The 15,176-nt window shown below is 30.3% G+C and overlaps 1 protein-coding gene across 1 annotated transcript; it reads right to left on the bottom strand.

Annotated features, from left to right (window-relative positions):
• Positions 1 to 12,844: 12,844 nt before the first annotated feature.
• LOC105632797 (uncharacterized) lies at positions 12,845 to 13,300 on the bottom strand. Its single transcript, XM_012215245.4, has one exon. The coding sequence runs from the start codon at positions 13,194 to 13,196 to the stop codon at positions 12,855 to 12,857; it is 342 nt and encodes a 113-aa protein (XP_012070635.2). The 5' UTR covers positions 13,197 to 13,300; the 3' UTR covers positions 12,845 to 12,854.
• Positions 13,301 to 15,176: the final 1,876 nt, after the last annotated feature.

Genomic DNA, 15,176 nt, shown 5'->3' with positions numbered 1-15,176 from the left:
TATTAATTATTTAAAAATTAATTAAAGAATAATTCGATCATTTTTATTTTATTATTGTACAAATTGAAAATGCATCAATTTTAGTTGAACGATCAAATAATTACTGCTTTCTTAATTTTTTAAAATAACAATGAAATGAGATAAAAGAAGTTTACATTAAATAACCTTCGTCATGGAACGGAGATAATATTTTATAATTATACTCTAGTTACAAATAATATAATATTTTTACTTAATTTACAAATTTAAAAAAAAAAAAGAAATAAGGCTCAATTGCTTCATGTTTTTTAATGAACTAAAAACAAACAACTATAATAAACAGAAACGGTAAAGGTCGTGGTTGTGTCCTCGTTGGCAATAGTTTTTCACTGAGGAAAGGGAGAGCTATAGTAGAGAAATAATAAAATATTATTATTATTATTCTCTAATTTTTATTATTGGATATAATTACTTCTTGATTTTTAAATTAGAGTAAAATATTATATTTTTCAAAATGGATGCAATTGAATCAACTGGCATTAACATGATTCACTTTTTAAATAAGAAAAACATGATGGTTTTATTCTAGACGTGTTCTCCTTTGGTTTGTATTCAACGCTTAATACACAATGTTTCTTATCTAGCTACTCAGTTTTCGTTAGTTTCTTTTAAGTTTATTAGAAGGCATTCTAACAGTAAAATTAATACACAATTTTTTTATACTCTCTTAATGCATCCAATTTAGAGTTTATTCAGTAAAATTAATTATTGTAGGATTTATTCGACGGTACTAACTATAAGTTTGGAAGAAGTGGTAATTGTATTCACATACAAGTGTGTGTTAAATACATGTATTCAGACTCATCTAATCCTTGAAACAAGGAACTTGTATACATCTAAATACAACAGAATAGGCTTGAATAGGTCTACGTTGTTATCTTATCTAATACGCCCCCGCAAGATGGTGTTCCGACAGTAACACCAATCTTGGTTCTGAAATTGCTGAATGCGGCGAATGATAATGGCTTGGTTAACATATCAGCAAGTTGGTCTTTAGCTGAGACATGAGTAACTCGAAGAGTTCCATTTTGCACTTGTTGCCTGACAAAATGGTAATCGATTGCTATGTGCTTCATGCGGGAGTGAAATACCGGGTTTGCTGCAACATACGTAGCTCCCAAATTGTCGCAGTAGATCACCGGAGATTTGGGTCTTGGAACATACAATTCATCTAATAAATTTCGGACCCATACTAAATCAGCTACTGTAGAGGCTACTGATCTATATTCAGCTTCGGTGGAGCTTCTTGCCACAGTTTTCTGCTTCTTGGACGACCAGGCTACTGGGTTTTTCCCTAGAAAAATTATATAGGCACTAGTAGATGTCCTATCATCCTGATTGCCCGCCCAATCCGCATCAGAGAAGGCATGTAAATCAACATTAGTTTGGCTACGAAGATTCAACCCAAAATCAAACGTACCAACCAAATACCGCAAAAGTCTTTTAAGAGCAGTCCAATGTTGTTGAGTTGGCTTTGAGGTGTACTGCGCTAGTTTATTAACAACATATGCCACATCCGGTCTTGTAAGCAATAGGTATTGAAGGCTGCCTATTAACGCTCGATATGCAGTAGCATCCTGTAAATAAGCAGAATCTGTAGAACTGAGAGTCATGGTCGAAGACATTGGGGTAGATGCAGATTTCGCCTCATGCATTTGAGCTTTCTCTAATAAATCACGTATATAATTCTGTTGTGAGAGAAACAGTCCTGTAGCTGTGCGCTTGACTTCAACACCCAGAAAATAGTGAAGGTTCCCCAAATCTTTAATGGAAAATGCCTTACCCAATTGAATTATGAATGCTTCAATACGCTTAGCATTATTCCCAGTTACAATTATATCATCAACGTAAACGAGCAAGTAAAGCACAGTTCCATGTCGATGATATATAAAGAGACAAGAATCTGACTTAGATTGTTGAAAACCAGCGGCTAACAGAAACGATGTTAAAGCAAAGTACCACACCCTTGGAGCCTGTTTTAGTCCATAGAGAGATTTCTCCAATTTACACACAAATTTGGAATTTTTATGTTGAACAAAACCCGGTGGCTGCTCCATAAATACATTTTCACTTAATTTGCCATGCAGGAAGGCATTATTGACATCCACCTGTCGGAGAGGCCAATGCTTACTAACAGCAATGGATAGTATTACCCGAACAGTGGGATGTTTTGCAACAGGAGAGAAGGTCTGATCAAAATCAAGACCTGGTCTTTGAGTGAATCCTCTTGCCACCAAACGTGCCTTATATCGAACTGGAGTTCCTCTGGAATCATGCTTGATGCGAAACAACCATTTACAGCTAACAACATTAGTCGCTTTTTCCAAAGGAACCAAACTCCATGTTTTCTGCTTCATGAGAGCTTGATATTCCTCTTCCATGGCAGATCGCCACTTTGGATCCTTCAGTGCCTGGGCAACAGTCTTGGGAACAAATTGAGAATCTGATTGAACTTCAGTGGACAGACACAGTCTATTAATTGGCTTTCGAATTTGATTTTTACTACGGGTCACCATTGGATGTACATTCTGATTGGGATTTGATGCTAAAGGCAAGTCGTTCACAATATCACTTTGAGAAGGTAATAAATTCGAGGAAGTAGAATTTGCAGTACCTGAATCAGAAGCTGAGATATTACTGTGAACGGATTGCTGCTGGACTAGCGGAGGAGAAGCCGAGGAATCAGAGTTTACAGAATCTGGTTGCCCAATACTGTCAAGACCTGCAGACATTGGTAAAACAAAATGCAATGGTGACCAGGTATCCAAAGTGTGAGAATCGGGTCTGTCTACAGCAGTGGCTAGTGAATGAAAAGGAAATTCAGTTTCTATGAAGTCAACATGTCGAGAGATATAGATTTTGGATGTTTGAGGATCATAGCACTTGTAAGCACTTTGAGTAGCAGAATACCCAAGAAAAACACAAGGAAGGGAACGTTTGTCAAGTTTATGTTTATTAAATGGACGAATCCAAGGATAACATAGACACCCGAAAACCTTTAATTTATCATAGTTGGGTTCTTTTCCATGAAGACAATAGAAAGGTGATTTATTGTCCAAAACAGGGGTTGGCATTCTATTGATTAGATATACTGCCGTTTGAAAAGCATATGTCCAAAAAGTGAGTGGTAAATTGGCTTGATGTAGTAAGGTGAGGCCAGTTTCAACGATGTGTCGATGACGACGCTCGGCTGTAGCATTATGTTCTGGTGTGTAGGGCGGAGTAAGAAAATGGGAAACTCCTTTTTCTTGCAAGTAAGCTGTCAAATGTATGAATTCCCCCCCATTATCCGAGTAAATGGATTTAATTTTCCTATTGAAGTAGTTTTCAACAAGATTCTGAAATACTGGAAAAATCGAGGATACATCAGATTTTCTTTTCAAAGGAAACAACCACACAAATTTTGTAAAATGATCCACAAAAATGAGATAGTACCGAAATTCATCAATAGAAGGGACTGGTGATGGTCCCCAAACATCACTATAAATTAGCTCCAATGGAGCATAGCTTGTCATAGTGGACTCAAAAAATGGAGACTTGTGCATTTTGTTGCACTTACATGAATCACAAAAGAAAGAATTGTTTGAAACTGATAAATCAAATGACTGCAAAATAAGACGCAAGATAGGTGTTGAAGGATGGCCTAGTCGTCGATGCCATAGGGGCTGTGAAGAAGCAACAGTATGATTAATACTCAAAGAAGAACCTCTTGACAGATTGGTCGGCCATTCATAAATGCCATTAGTGGGCTTCCCTTCCGCTAGCAGCGCCCCCGTGCTCAAATCCTTCACAGCAAACAAAAAGGGATTAAATTTCACCTCAACATTATTATCAGCGCACAATTTATAGACAGAAATAAGATTCTTGTCAAGAGCAGGTACACATAAAACATTCTTTAAACACAAAGGCTTTGTGGCAGAATGTAAGGTAACAGTCCCTGTATGAGAAATTGGATAGGATTTACCATCACCAAGGAAAACATTATCACTGCCCCTATACTCGGAGTGGATGGCCAGATTGTTTAAGTCCTCCACAACATGCTTGTTTGCACCCGAATCCATAACCCAGCGAGGATCATGAGTCTGCTGATTGCTAGTAACACAATTAACTTGAGCGTGAGACTGTGAACCAGCAGTGGTGGAGTTGTCGTTGAATAACCATGGAAGTAATTTCTTGAGCTTAAAGCATTGTTTCGTTACATGCCCAGGCCTGTCACAAAATTGACATTTAACCTTGCTTTTGTAAGTGGAGGAGGAAGCAGAATGACCTGAAAAATTTCCAGAATTAACAGAAGCTGACGATCGAGGAGCAGCAGATGACGATCCAGCTTTGTTTTTCGCAGTATAGTTCACCGTTGTGGGAGCAACTATCATACTGGACTCACGACGCAATTGACTTTCAAAATCAGTTAATTTGTCATGAAGATCATCGAAAGAGATCTCAGAATCGCGTGCTCTAATAGCAGCCGAAACCTCCTTATACTCAGCAGGCAGTCCATGAAGAACATGAAGAACAATCTCATTCATCGTAAGAACAACACCAGCAGCAGCAAGTGTAGTGGTGATCGATTTAATTTTCTGTAGAAACTCAGAAACTGATGATGTCCCTTTCTTAGCTATAAATAAAGACTCTCTCAAGCTCATGATGCGTGCTTGAGATGGCTTGTTATAGGTTTTCTGCAAAGTAACCCACACATCGTGAGAGGTTTTCTCACCAACAACATAAGAAACAACATCAGGGGAAAGAGAAGCGATCATAGCACTTCGAAGGAGCTGATCTTGGCGAAACAGATAAGAATTGGTTGCCAGACCGCGAGCAATAGGGTTCTCAACAAATTTGAGAAAATCATAGCCAACCAATAAAGAATACCACTGAGTATGCCACGATTGGTAGTTTGTGGCAGTCAGTTTAAGAGGGGCTTGAGCGGAGGCATTAATGGAAACTAATTGATTATCAGAAGGGTTTAGGGTTGGCATGTGAACAACGGAAGGAGTGGTTGAACTGGTTTCTTCCTGTGGATTAGTCATTGAACAAATCACAGAGAGGATCGAAAAAAAAAAATGCTATTTTAGCGTTAAGCTCTGATACCATATAAGTTTGGAAGAAGTGGTAATTGTATTCACATACAAGTGTGTGTTAAATACATGTATTCAGACTCATCTAATCCTTGAAACAAGGAACTTGTATACATCTAAATACAACAGAATAGGCTTGAATAGGTCTACGTTGTTATCTTATCTAATACTAACTGTTTAAATAGCTGTTGGTGATTTTACTAGCTGTTAGGTGTTAGTTATTTATATAGTTATTTAGAGTAAATATAAAAATAGTTGTTTGATTAAACTGTTGAATTTAAAATGATAAAAAATGATATTTAGATATGACTATAGAAGTGAGCTTATTATAAAAAAAAAAGAAGATAATTTATATAATGTGTTATTATTTTTCTGTCAAAAGAATGTCAATCTATAGTGTGTGGTCCAATTATATAAATTGAAATCATTATCATTTCTAAAATAATAATACAATTTCATCACATATTTCTCTATTAATTCATTATTAAATTATTTTATTTAAATTTTTATGTAAAATAATGTAACTTTTAACTTAATTATAGATTTACAGTACCATAACAATCATTGGAAAGAAATATTTTAAACTATTGTTAATATGAGTTAATTAAGATCATGATTGTGAAAAAATTTTTCAATCAAAAATTGAAAAGGCTAAACATTAGCTGGATTAACGCTTTAAGAAACGTTATCTTATCTACTAACAACTATTTTTTATATTACCTCACCCAACTACATAATTTACAAAAAGTCAAAACTCTAAATGTTCCCTCAAATGTTGTTACCAAACAGAGTCTTGATAGTTATTAGTTGTTGTAGTATGTTTAGCTATTAACTGTTTGAGTAATTTTTTATGAAACGGTGAAAGAAAAACGACATTGCATGGGTTAATTTTTCACAAAACGTTATTTTAACCTTTAAAAATTAATTCAAATATTATATTACCAAACAATATAAAAAGTAGCATTTAACGGTCAAAACGGTAAAAGTAACCTAAAAAGTTATGTACATTAAAAATTACATAAAAAGTCCAAAAATTGTTGCCAAAGTGAGAGAAATTGAGCATGAGACTAGGTCTCACCACCTCCACCTTTGCCGTCAAGGCATTGGCGTCTAATCTATTTTGACATATATGAATGATGGGTATTGATGAAGAATTTAATCTTATCAAAAAATGAATGCAATAAATTTATTATGGAGATATTAGTAATTGAAAAATAAACTTATTTTTAGATTATTAATTATTGGAATATTGAAAAGTTTTATTATTGAAGCAATTATATACTATGATATTATTAACTATTAAAAAATAAAATGAAAAATTTTATTGTTTAGAATGTTGATTTCTATAAATTAGGAAATAATTAAGTTAAAAATTAACAAAACATTAAAAAAATTCTTTCGGTGGAAAATGAAAAACCTTATTTGTAAGCTATTTATTGACAAAATCAATAAAAATATTTTTTTTTCTTTTGATATAATGTATTTCGATCATTTAAGAAATAGAATAATGTTCTAAAATATATTTATTGTGATTAATTTGGTCTATGGTTTTAAATTTTAGCCGCATCATAATCGCAAACACACCTCAGCTTTTACATATATTATATAGATTTTAAAAATTCCAAAGGGTGTTTTCAAAAATTGATATAAAAAACTTTGATTTCCTTTATGTGATAAGTTAATTCAAACACATCCCTAATAAAAACGAAAAAGTAAAACATACACAGTAACTTTTAACGCCATTAGTTGACTGTTAGCAAGTTAATGACGCGGGATTAGAAAATAATAATAATAATAATATATTAATAAAAAAAATAAAAAAATAAAAAATAAAAAAAACAACATAATCCACGGCACAATCATAACTCGCTTGAGACAAGGATGACGTGAACACGTCTGTTTTGAATTTATGCAATTTGTATAAAATAAGCCGCCGCACCGAAGCACATGGCCACTTACTCAAAACGTTTCTATCAACTTTTTTCTAAAAAAAATAATTTATTAAAACATTTTATGGACTTTCCTTTCTCAAAGGTTAAACTGATCTTTCAATTTATTCTCTACGGTTCTTATGTTGTGGTTATAAGCTGGAGATTTGCAGTCAGTTACTCGAGATAAGGAAATAGACTATGCTTTTTTTTTTTTCCCCAATGTACATTATCTATTTCAAACGTAATTAGTTGCTTATCTTAAAATATGGAAATTAAAACTAATAAAGGTTAATACCGATGAAATAAAAACACAAATCGGTTGAATAAAATATGAGCATTTGATCATTGTGAATATAAAGAATCTTTATTGGAAGCGCTTTCCCTTTAAGGGCATATTCGCAAAATTAGTTTAATAGTTGTTACAATTATCGGTTGTTTAATTAGCATCATCGCCCTTTCAAACTCTAAACAATAGTATCAATGCTATGTTATTGAATGAATACTAGTAAAAATGTTACGCCACCAAATATCCGGATATTATAAATGATAGAGATAGTCTTTTGACTAGTATTTTCAGAATACTAAACACTGCGTTAAATGCTATTCTTAAATATAGCTCAAGGACTAGACATAGAGTCAGTTCGGTATAATTAATTGTTTTGATAGTTGTTAGCTGTTTTTAGAGTCTGTTTGATAAGATTAGTTAGCTTTTCATAAAATGGTAAAAGTTAAACGTTGCATGGGTTAACTTCTCACAAAACACTATCTTAATCTCTAAAAATTAATTAGTTCAAACGTTATTGCCGAACACAGCATTAATAGAGTAATTTTTCATAAAATGCTAAAAACTAAATATTACATGAACTAAATTTATATAAATCACTGCTTTAATATTTTAAAATTAATTCAAATATTATGATCACCCAAAGAACCCTTAAAAGAAAATTGGAAAGACAAGATCATAACAGTCGAAGATAGATACCAGAGGTCCAAGTTGGCCCGTGAATCAAGCCGAGTGTCGCGTTTAGAATCCCTTCTGCAGGCGTTAATGCATCAACCGCCCAAATATCGTCAACTAAACTTTAGCCATTAGTGCCAAATGCAATGGATTTCTTTTGGAAGTTTCTATTATTTTGTCAAATTGCCTTCACAAAAATCGACCTTTTGGACTAAAATAAACGCATTCAACATTCATATTCCTTTTAATCTGTTCTGTATGCATAAATTTATTAGGATTAATACACTTGGCATGCAATAGTTTGAATTTGAGTCTTAAAATTTATTTTGTTTCATATTTCCATTCACATTATAATTAGGAAATGATTATATTTTAGAATTTTGTAAATTCACTATATATGTCAATTTTCATTATTCTATTAAATTTATTATTCTTTTACATTTCAAGTGATCTTTATATACATTTATCTAGAAAAACTTGAAATTGTTCATGTTATAAATATTTTATCTGAATATCATCTCCGATCGAATATAAAAATAATTTTATATTTTATAATAATGACCATTTATGAAAATTTTATTCTGCTAATTATACGTTTAAATTAATTTCAACCAATAGAAAATTAAAGAAAAAAAAAGTAAACATCATTTTGAAGTAATTTTAGCAACCCTAGTTGTTACTACCTAAAGAAAAATGTTTGTTTTTGTTATATATAGATAAGCATTTGTTTATACTCATTCATTTCTCTACTCGTGAATCAAACTAATATATTTACACACATATATATATATATGATTTTTTTTTTATTTTTTAAAAAAGGATAATAAGTAACTCCCAATCAATTTTGAACCGCTCATGAATTTATATTCTTGTTAATTTCATTTTTATTTTCAATTTGCCTTATCAATATGGAATTAAAATTTTATTTTTTATTTCATTATACGCACCAAATAAGGTTTAAAAGTTATAATGTGATGTTCCAAAAATTATATTAATATATATGTTGGAGCAATAATATTATTTAGACCTAATTTAAAAAAATCATAATAAAAATGTGAAATCACAATAATTTTCTTATATTTCTCTTAAAAATATAAGTAATTCAATTTTTAGAAAAAATATTGTGGCTGGGGTTGAAAAGCATAGTACTGTATGCAGAACAGTTATGAGGAGACGAAAGCAAAGCATTTCCGACAAATTGAACTACTCGATGACAGGCTTGACATGCAAAAGCACCACGTGGCTTACGCTATCTTTTTATCTAACTAACTTACAAACAACCCCCACCTTCCATAACACGTCATATCCTTCTCGAGTCTTTTGACACGTCATCTAATTACAACTTGACCTTTCCATTCCGTCTAATCTACTACTCCAAGGCGTAAGGGCAAATCTGGGCCGGACTCAAACCCAATTGGGTCTTTTGTGTATTTTGCCCATATTACCCTGCGTTTTGCTTCTTCCAGGAAAAGTCTAGATTGGAATCAATTCTACTCTGGATGAAGCTGAGAGATACGTTTGCTTAAAAATGCAATATCTTTTGCACAAGGAGACAATTGGAATTATATCTCGTGAAGAACCAACAAACAAAAGATTACCAAATCTCACGTTGTTAGGGTACAAGACACTTCAATACCTTACCTAGGATATTTAATTGCATATGTAAAGAATAATTAAACATATAATTATGTTTTTTTTTTTTAAATATCAACACATTAAAAAATTCACAATTCCCATTTCCTTTTTTCAACCAATGGACGGAATTCTTTTTACAATAACAATTAGGTTAAATATAACAAAAGAAGTTTCTAACAGTCAGCATTTTCCTACAGTGTTATTTCAGGCCATAAAAACCTTAAGTAAATTAAAAAAAAAATAGAAGGAAAAATAAAAGTCCGAAGATGTCTGCTGAAAATAAATGGCAGATAGAAGTGATAAACGATGGAATTATTAGGGTTAAGTATCAAAAAATTGGGCCCTTCCTTTTAGGCCCCAAGGCATAGGCCTCAGTGATTTATTATTAACCCACTGATTATTGATTTTCGAGGTCTTAAGTTCAGATTTTGCAAAAAATTAAAAATAAGAATATTCAGTGGTATATTAAATTTTTAATACTTCTACAAAAAAGATGGCAATAAAAAAAAGGATATTTGATCATTTCTTTTTACATGTATTCAAAAATTAACTAATTTCAAACCCTATATAGGCTTTGCAGGTTAGTACTCGAGCCGAACGTAGTTGAAGCCCATTAGACTTTTAAATATCGATTATTATAAAAAAAATAATAACTAATTTCAAAATTGTTATTTTTATTTGAAAATTTATCAGGAAATTTTTATGAGCTCTATTATAATTCAAAATTCAAAACTTTTTAGATTTTTTAAGTGGATTATTTAGTGTTATAGCTAGATTTTTATTTTTATTTTTATTTCAATTCATGGCTCTTGTTTAGGTTTCTTTACTTCTGTTGGAATTTCTCTTTTTTAAAATGAATGGAATTCTTCATTCATCATGGGCTGATATGCAAATTTATTTTATTTATTTTTACCTCAAATTTTAAAAATAAATATTAATAAGCCTATATTTTATTTTGAGCATTGGGAAAGTGGATTTAAATTTGGATCTATTGACAAGTCATATATGCACTTATCACTAGATTATGTATTGGTGTACACTAAGCCTGTACTTTTACATCACTTTTTAAAATTAAAATTATTATCTTTTTGTCAAACAAATATATGAGATATGGTGAATTTTGACATGAACATATAAAAGTTTCATAACAAGTAGTATTATAATGAATTTAAAAATTTTAAACTAATTATTTTTCAAAAAAATTATGGATTAATTGCTGTCATTGGCCGGCTACCGGTTAGCAGTTATGGTATACTGTCAATAGCTAACCCTTCCAATGTTGTCAGCTCATTTACAAAACATTCTGATGTTCCTTGTTCTTAGTATATTCTAGTTGTCTTATGTATAAGGATAAAAAAAAGTCATATTTAGAAAAATAAGGATAAATAAATAAAAAGTTTACTTATAAAAAATGATTTAAGTAATAAGAGAAGTTTAGCATAAAATTAATTATTTTAATAGTTATTAGTTGTCCGTTATTTTAACAAGTGTTTCATCAAATATTAGATGAGACAACATTAGATAATCTATTTTCTCAAACTATAAACATTAATATAAATATTTTATTAAACAATATAAATAATAGAGACAACATTTTAATTTTAACTAAAACACTAAATACTACTATGGAAAGTTGTTGGCTGAAAAAATATTAGAATGTGTTCGGTAATAACTTTTAAGTAGCTTTTTATAACCAATTAAAATAATAAACCTTATTTTTTATAGTGTTCGGTAATACGGTGTTCGAAATAACTTTTAAAAGTTAAAATAACTTTTTTTATAATAGGTTATTCCTTATGATGTTTTGCTTTTAGCGTTTTATGAAAACCTACCGAAATAGCTAACAAAACTATAATTATGTAGAAAGTTATGTTCGGCAACAGCTTTTTAAGTAGCTTTTTAGTATTTTGATTGGTCAAAACGCTAAATGCTACTTTTTACGGTGTTTGATAACATATTGCTTGGAATGACTTTTAAAGTTTAAAGTGATATTTTGTGAAAAGTTAACTAATGTAACGTTTAACTCTTATCGTTTTATAAAAAACAACTCAAACAAATAATAACAAATAATAACTATCAAAATCATCTAATTTTTTTGGACGTATCATTTTCCACTCTTGATACGGCTAGGGCCTATGGAAAGGGTTGGTGGTTGTTGACAATACAAGACTTTGTTAGAAGTTGAGGAATTCCATTAAATCCAGCATTTATAACTTTTATCAAGTAAGGTCCACATGGCTAAGGTTCTGTTTGACGAGTAAGCAGCCTTGCATTTTCAAACTCAATTATCTAACAAGATAACAAGTACCGTGTACCAATTTCATCCTTTAACTTTAATATTTTGTACAATCATGCTCCAATGCGATCTTTATACCGATTTTATTTTGAATCGTGACTTTTTATTGCAATATCACTCTAAATTTTAATTAAAATTTAAATTATAAATAAAAAATAAGTTCATTATTGATCTTGAACTTAGATGCATTTAATATATTTATATAAGTGAAGTAGTTTGGATTAACAGTAAAGAATTAAAGATAACCTCTATTATTATTTTTATATTTTTAAATAATTTCTTTGAGTGATAATAAATAATATTTAAAAATTAATTACTTGATACATGAATTTTTTTATTTTAAAAATTAGAATATAATTATTATTTATATTCTCTAATTCTTTCTAACTATTGATAGTTAATCGTAAATTGTATTTTAAATGACTTTTTACTTGTAAGTTCAATGATTCGAAACTTATTTTACTAATAATATTTCCCGGAGAAGTTTGAGTGTAGAACTACATGTAGACCTAAGTTTTCAGTAAAGAATAGTATACAAATAAGGACTCGTCTTCTTCCTCCTCTCCATCAGTAAAACGTGGATACAACTGGGGAGCAATGCAATAACTTTCTTGAATTATTGCAATAAATTAACATTCTTGTCGTCTTCCTTCCAAAATCGCCGGAGATAAATTTTAATTTTGTTATACAAATATTAGTTGCATGATTTGAAGCTCTCACTTCTCAACTAATGGCCTTGCATAATTATTTTAAAAAAATAAATAAATAGAAAAAATTATTCATCACTAACCTGCAAGAAAATTTATGCATCCATAACATATATGTAACTGCTATAAAATTATAAATATGTTCCATTCTCATTTTATTTAAAAGAAAAAAAAAAAAAAAAAAAAGACTAAACAGAAACAAATGAAGGATGACTAATAATATGATTTAAGAATAGCTCCACAAAATGTACAAATAACAGCTTTCCAAGATTTCCAATAAAACGGGACATAACAAAACCTGGTAGCTGTTCTCATGTCAGCCACGCTAGCGCCGCTGCCGCACCGGGAACATGATCCGGCCACCGGCTTGGTACTTCTAATTTTCCTTCTTTGGTCTACCAAGAAGCAAAAGAAAACCATTGATGAAACATGTATGGAGGTTTTTAAATTCCAAGAACCATATATAGGGTATAGGATCGCAGTTAAATAAATAAGATACATAAAGATTGTTAATGGTCGAGCTATTAAGTTGGCGGTGGTGATGATTGTAGCCATTGGATGATGAACACGTGGGATGAGGAGTTCGATTTATAAATTTTACATCATGGATCCTTAAAAGCTAAGCTGCTGCCTTTACAATCACGATTAATTCATGGTATTGGTGTGGCTGAGAACAGTTGGGGGGTATAAATTGAATTTGTGATATGAGTCGTTGGCTAGCAGTTAATGGAAACTTAAATCCTAAGGATTTGAATTAATGGAAACTTTCTTTTACTTTTATATATTAGCATAAAAGAATTTGGTACGTAGGCCACTCTCTTTTATTCATGTCAATGAAAATGGAAATTTCATTTTATTAATTACAGCAAGGGAGAGGTACAGAAAATAAATAGTTAAATACATAAAAAGAGAGAAAGCTGAGACAAGCTAGACATTTCAGATGAAATTATTACATATATATCCTTTATTGGTAAAATATTAATGAGATAAATATCATAGACCTACTATGTATTTATTGGTGTGAATATTTTTTTAAAATTATAGTTAAGCTTTTTTTTTTTTTTAATTTGTAAGGCATCCTGTGAGTTAATTTATTTGGATTTATGATGTAAAATCCACAAAATGTAAGGCTCCGTTTGTTTCTGTAAAATAATTTGCAGAAAAATATTTTCCACAATTTTCTATTCTCAATCATCGCATGAAAACACATATACAAAATAAAAAGAATATAAGTTTAGATGGACTAAATAACATATCAACTCTCTAATTAGGGCAAAATTGTAAGATAAATTTTACAATTTAGAGATAAAAATATAAAATATTTATATTAGATTCTAAACAATTATTTAAAATTTATATTCTTGATTTCAATAAATTAAAATTTCGAACTGTTGAATCTTACAGGTCAAAATAATTAATTAAAAAAAAAAAAAAAGGAAAATGCATATCGTAATCAAACAAATTTTGAAAATGTAGTAAATTTCCACAACATATTAATTCATTCAATAGATAAGAGGTTAGGAGATGGAGAAGAGGGTCATAAGTCATTGCAATAATTAAAGTTGAAAGGAAAAAAAAAAAATAAAAGGAGAGAAATTTAGATATACATGAATGTTGCTATCTTACCTGAACTGCCATGCAATTTTCATGGTATTGACCAATTAGATTTGGATTTGTAATCTTCAAATGTATGAAATTAGGAATGTGCATGTCAAACAAATACAACAATTTCCAGTTTTTGAGCTTATTTTGACTGAACATATTGTAAATGTTCACATGCACATGCCTCACCCTCTTTGAACACACAGAAAGATCTTATGAGACTAGTAATCCTAAAGTTGACTTTGATGTGGCTACTAGTTAGTCTACGTACAAGACTTTATAGCACCGTTTAGTGTTCGATAATAACTTTTTAAATAGTTTTTAATGTTTTAACTAAATGTTATTTTTACTGTGTTAATAACATAACGTTTGAACTAACTTTTAGAGATTAAGATAATATTTTATAAAAGGTTAACCCCTGTTATGTTTAGCTTTTAGCGTTTTATGAAAAATTATTTAAATATCTATTAGTTACTCAAATAGTTAAAAAGCTATTAAAAAAGCTAATAACTACATAAACAGCTAATTTTGCTGCGCATGTCCCTAAAAGAAAACATATATTACCGACAACTAAATTAGTAGTAAATAGTTAATTATTTATACTACATTATCAATATTTGCGACTGTTTATATTTTTATTATGCCCCTTTACCTATAATAATTTTGAATGCAAAAATTAATGTATGCTTTCATATCCAGTTGCATCATTTTTCTTTTAATCATAAATGAAAATTTTTTTACTTTCTATTAAAAATCAACTTTTTTTATTGGTAATTATTGAGAAATGAATTTTGCATTAATTAATAATAAAACAATTAAATGACTTATAATTAAGTGTATAGTGAAATTAATATGAAGCTAATTTTTTTTTTTTTTGTATAAAATGAGTTTCAATGCTTATTTATTAATAAGTATGTGTTTTCAAAAAAAAAA

Source organism: Jatropha curcas, chromosome 7, assembly GCF_041381405.1.
Source record: "Jatropha curcas cultivar XTBG-Jc1 chromosome 7, XTBG_Jcur_1.0, whole genome shotgun sequence".
NCBI lineage: Eukaryota > Viridiplantae > Streptophyta > Magnoliopsida > Malpighiales > Euphorbiaceae > Jatropha > Jatropha curcas.
Note: the sequence above shows the minus strand (reverse complement) of the source record. Positions and strands in the feature narration are given on the sequence as shown.

Excerpts from the sequence above, each read along its gene's own strand:
- LOC105632797 (XM_012215245.4), bottom strand. The coding sequence starts at position 13,196 with ATGGCTACAATCATCACCACCGCCAACTTAATAGCTCGACCATTAACA.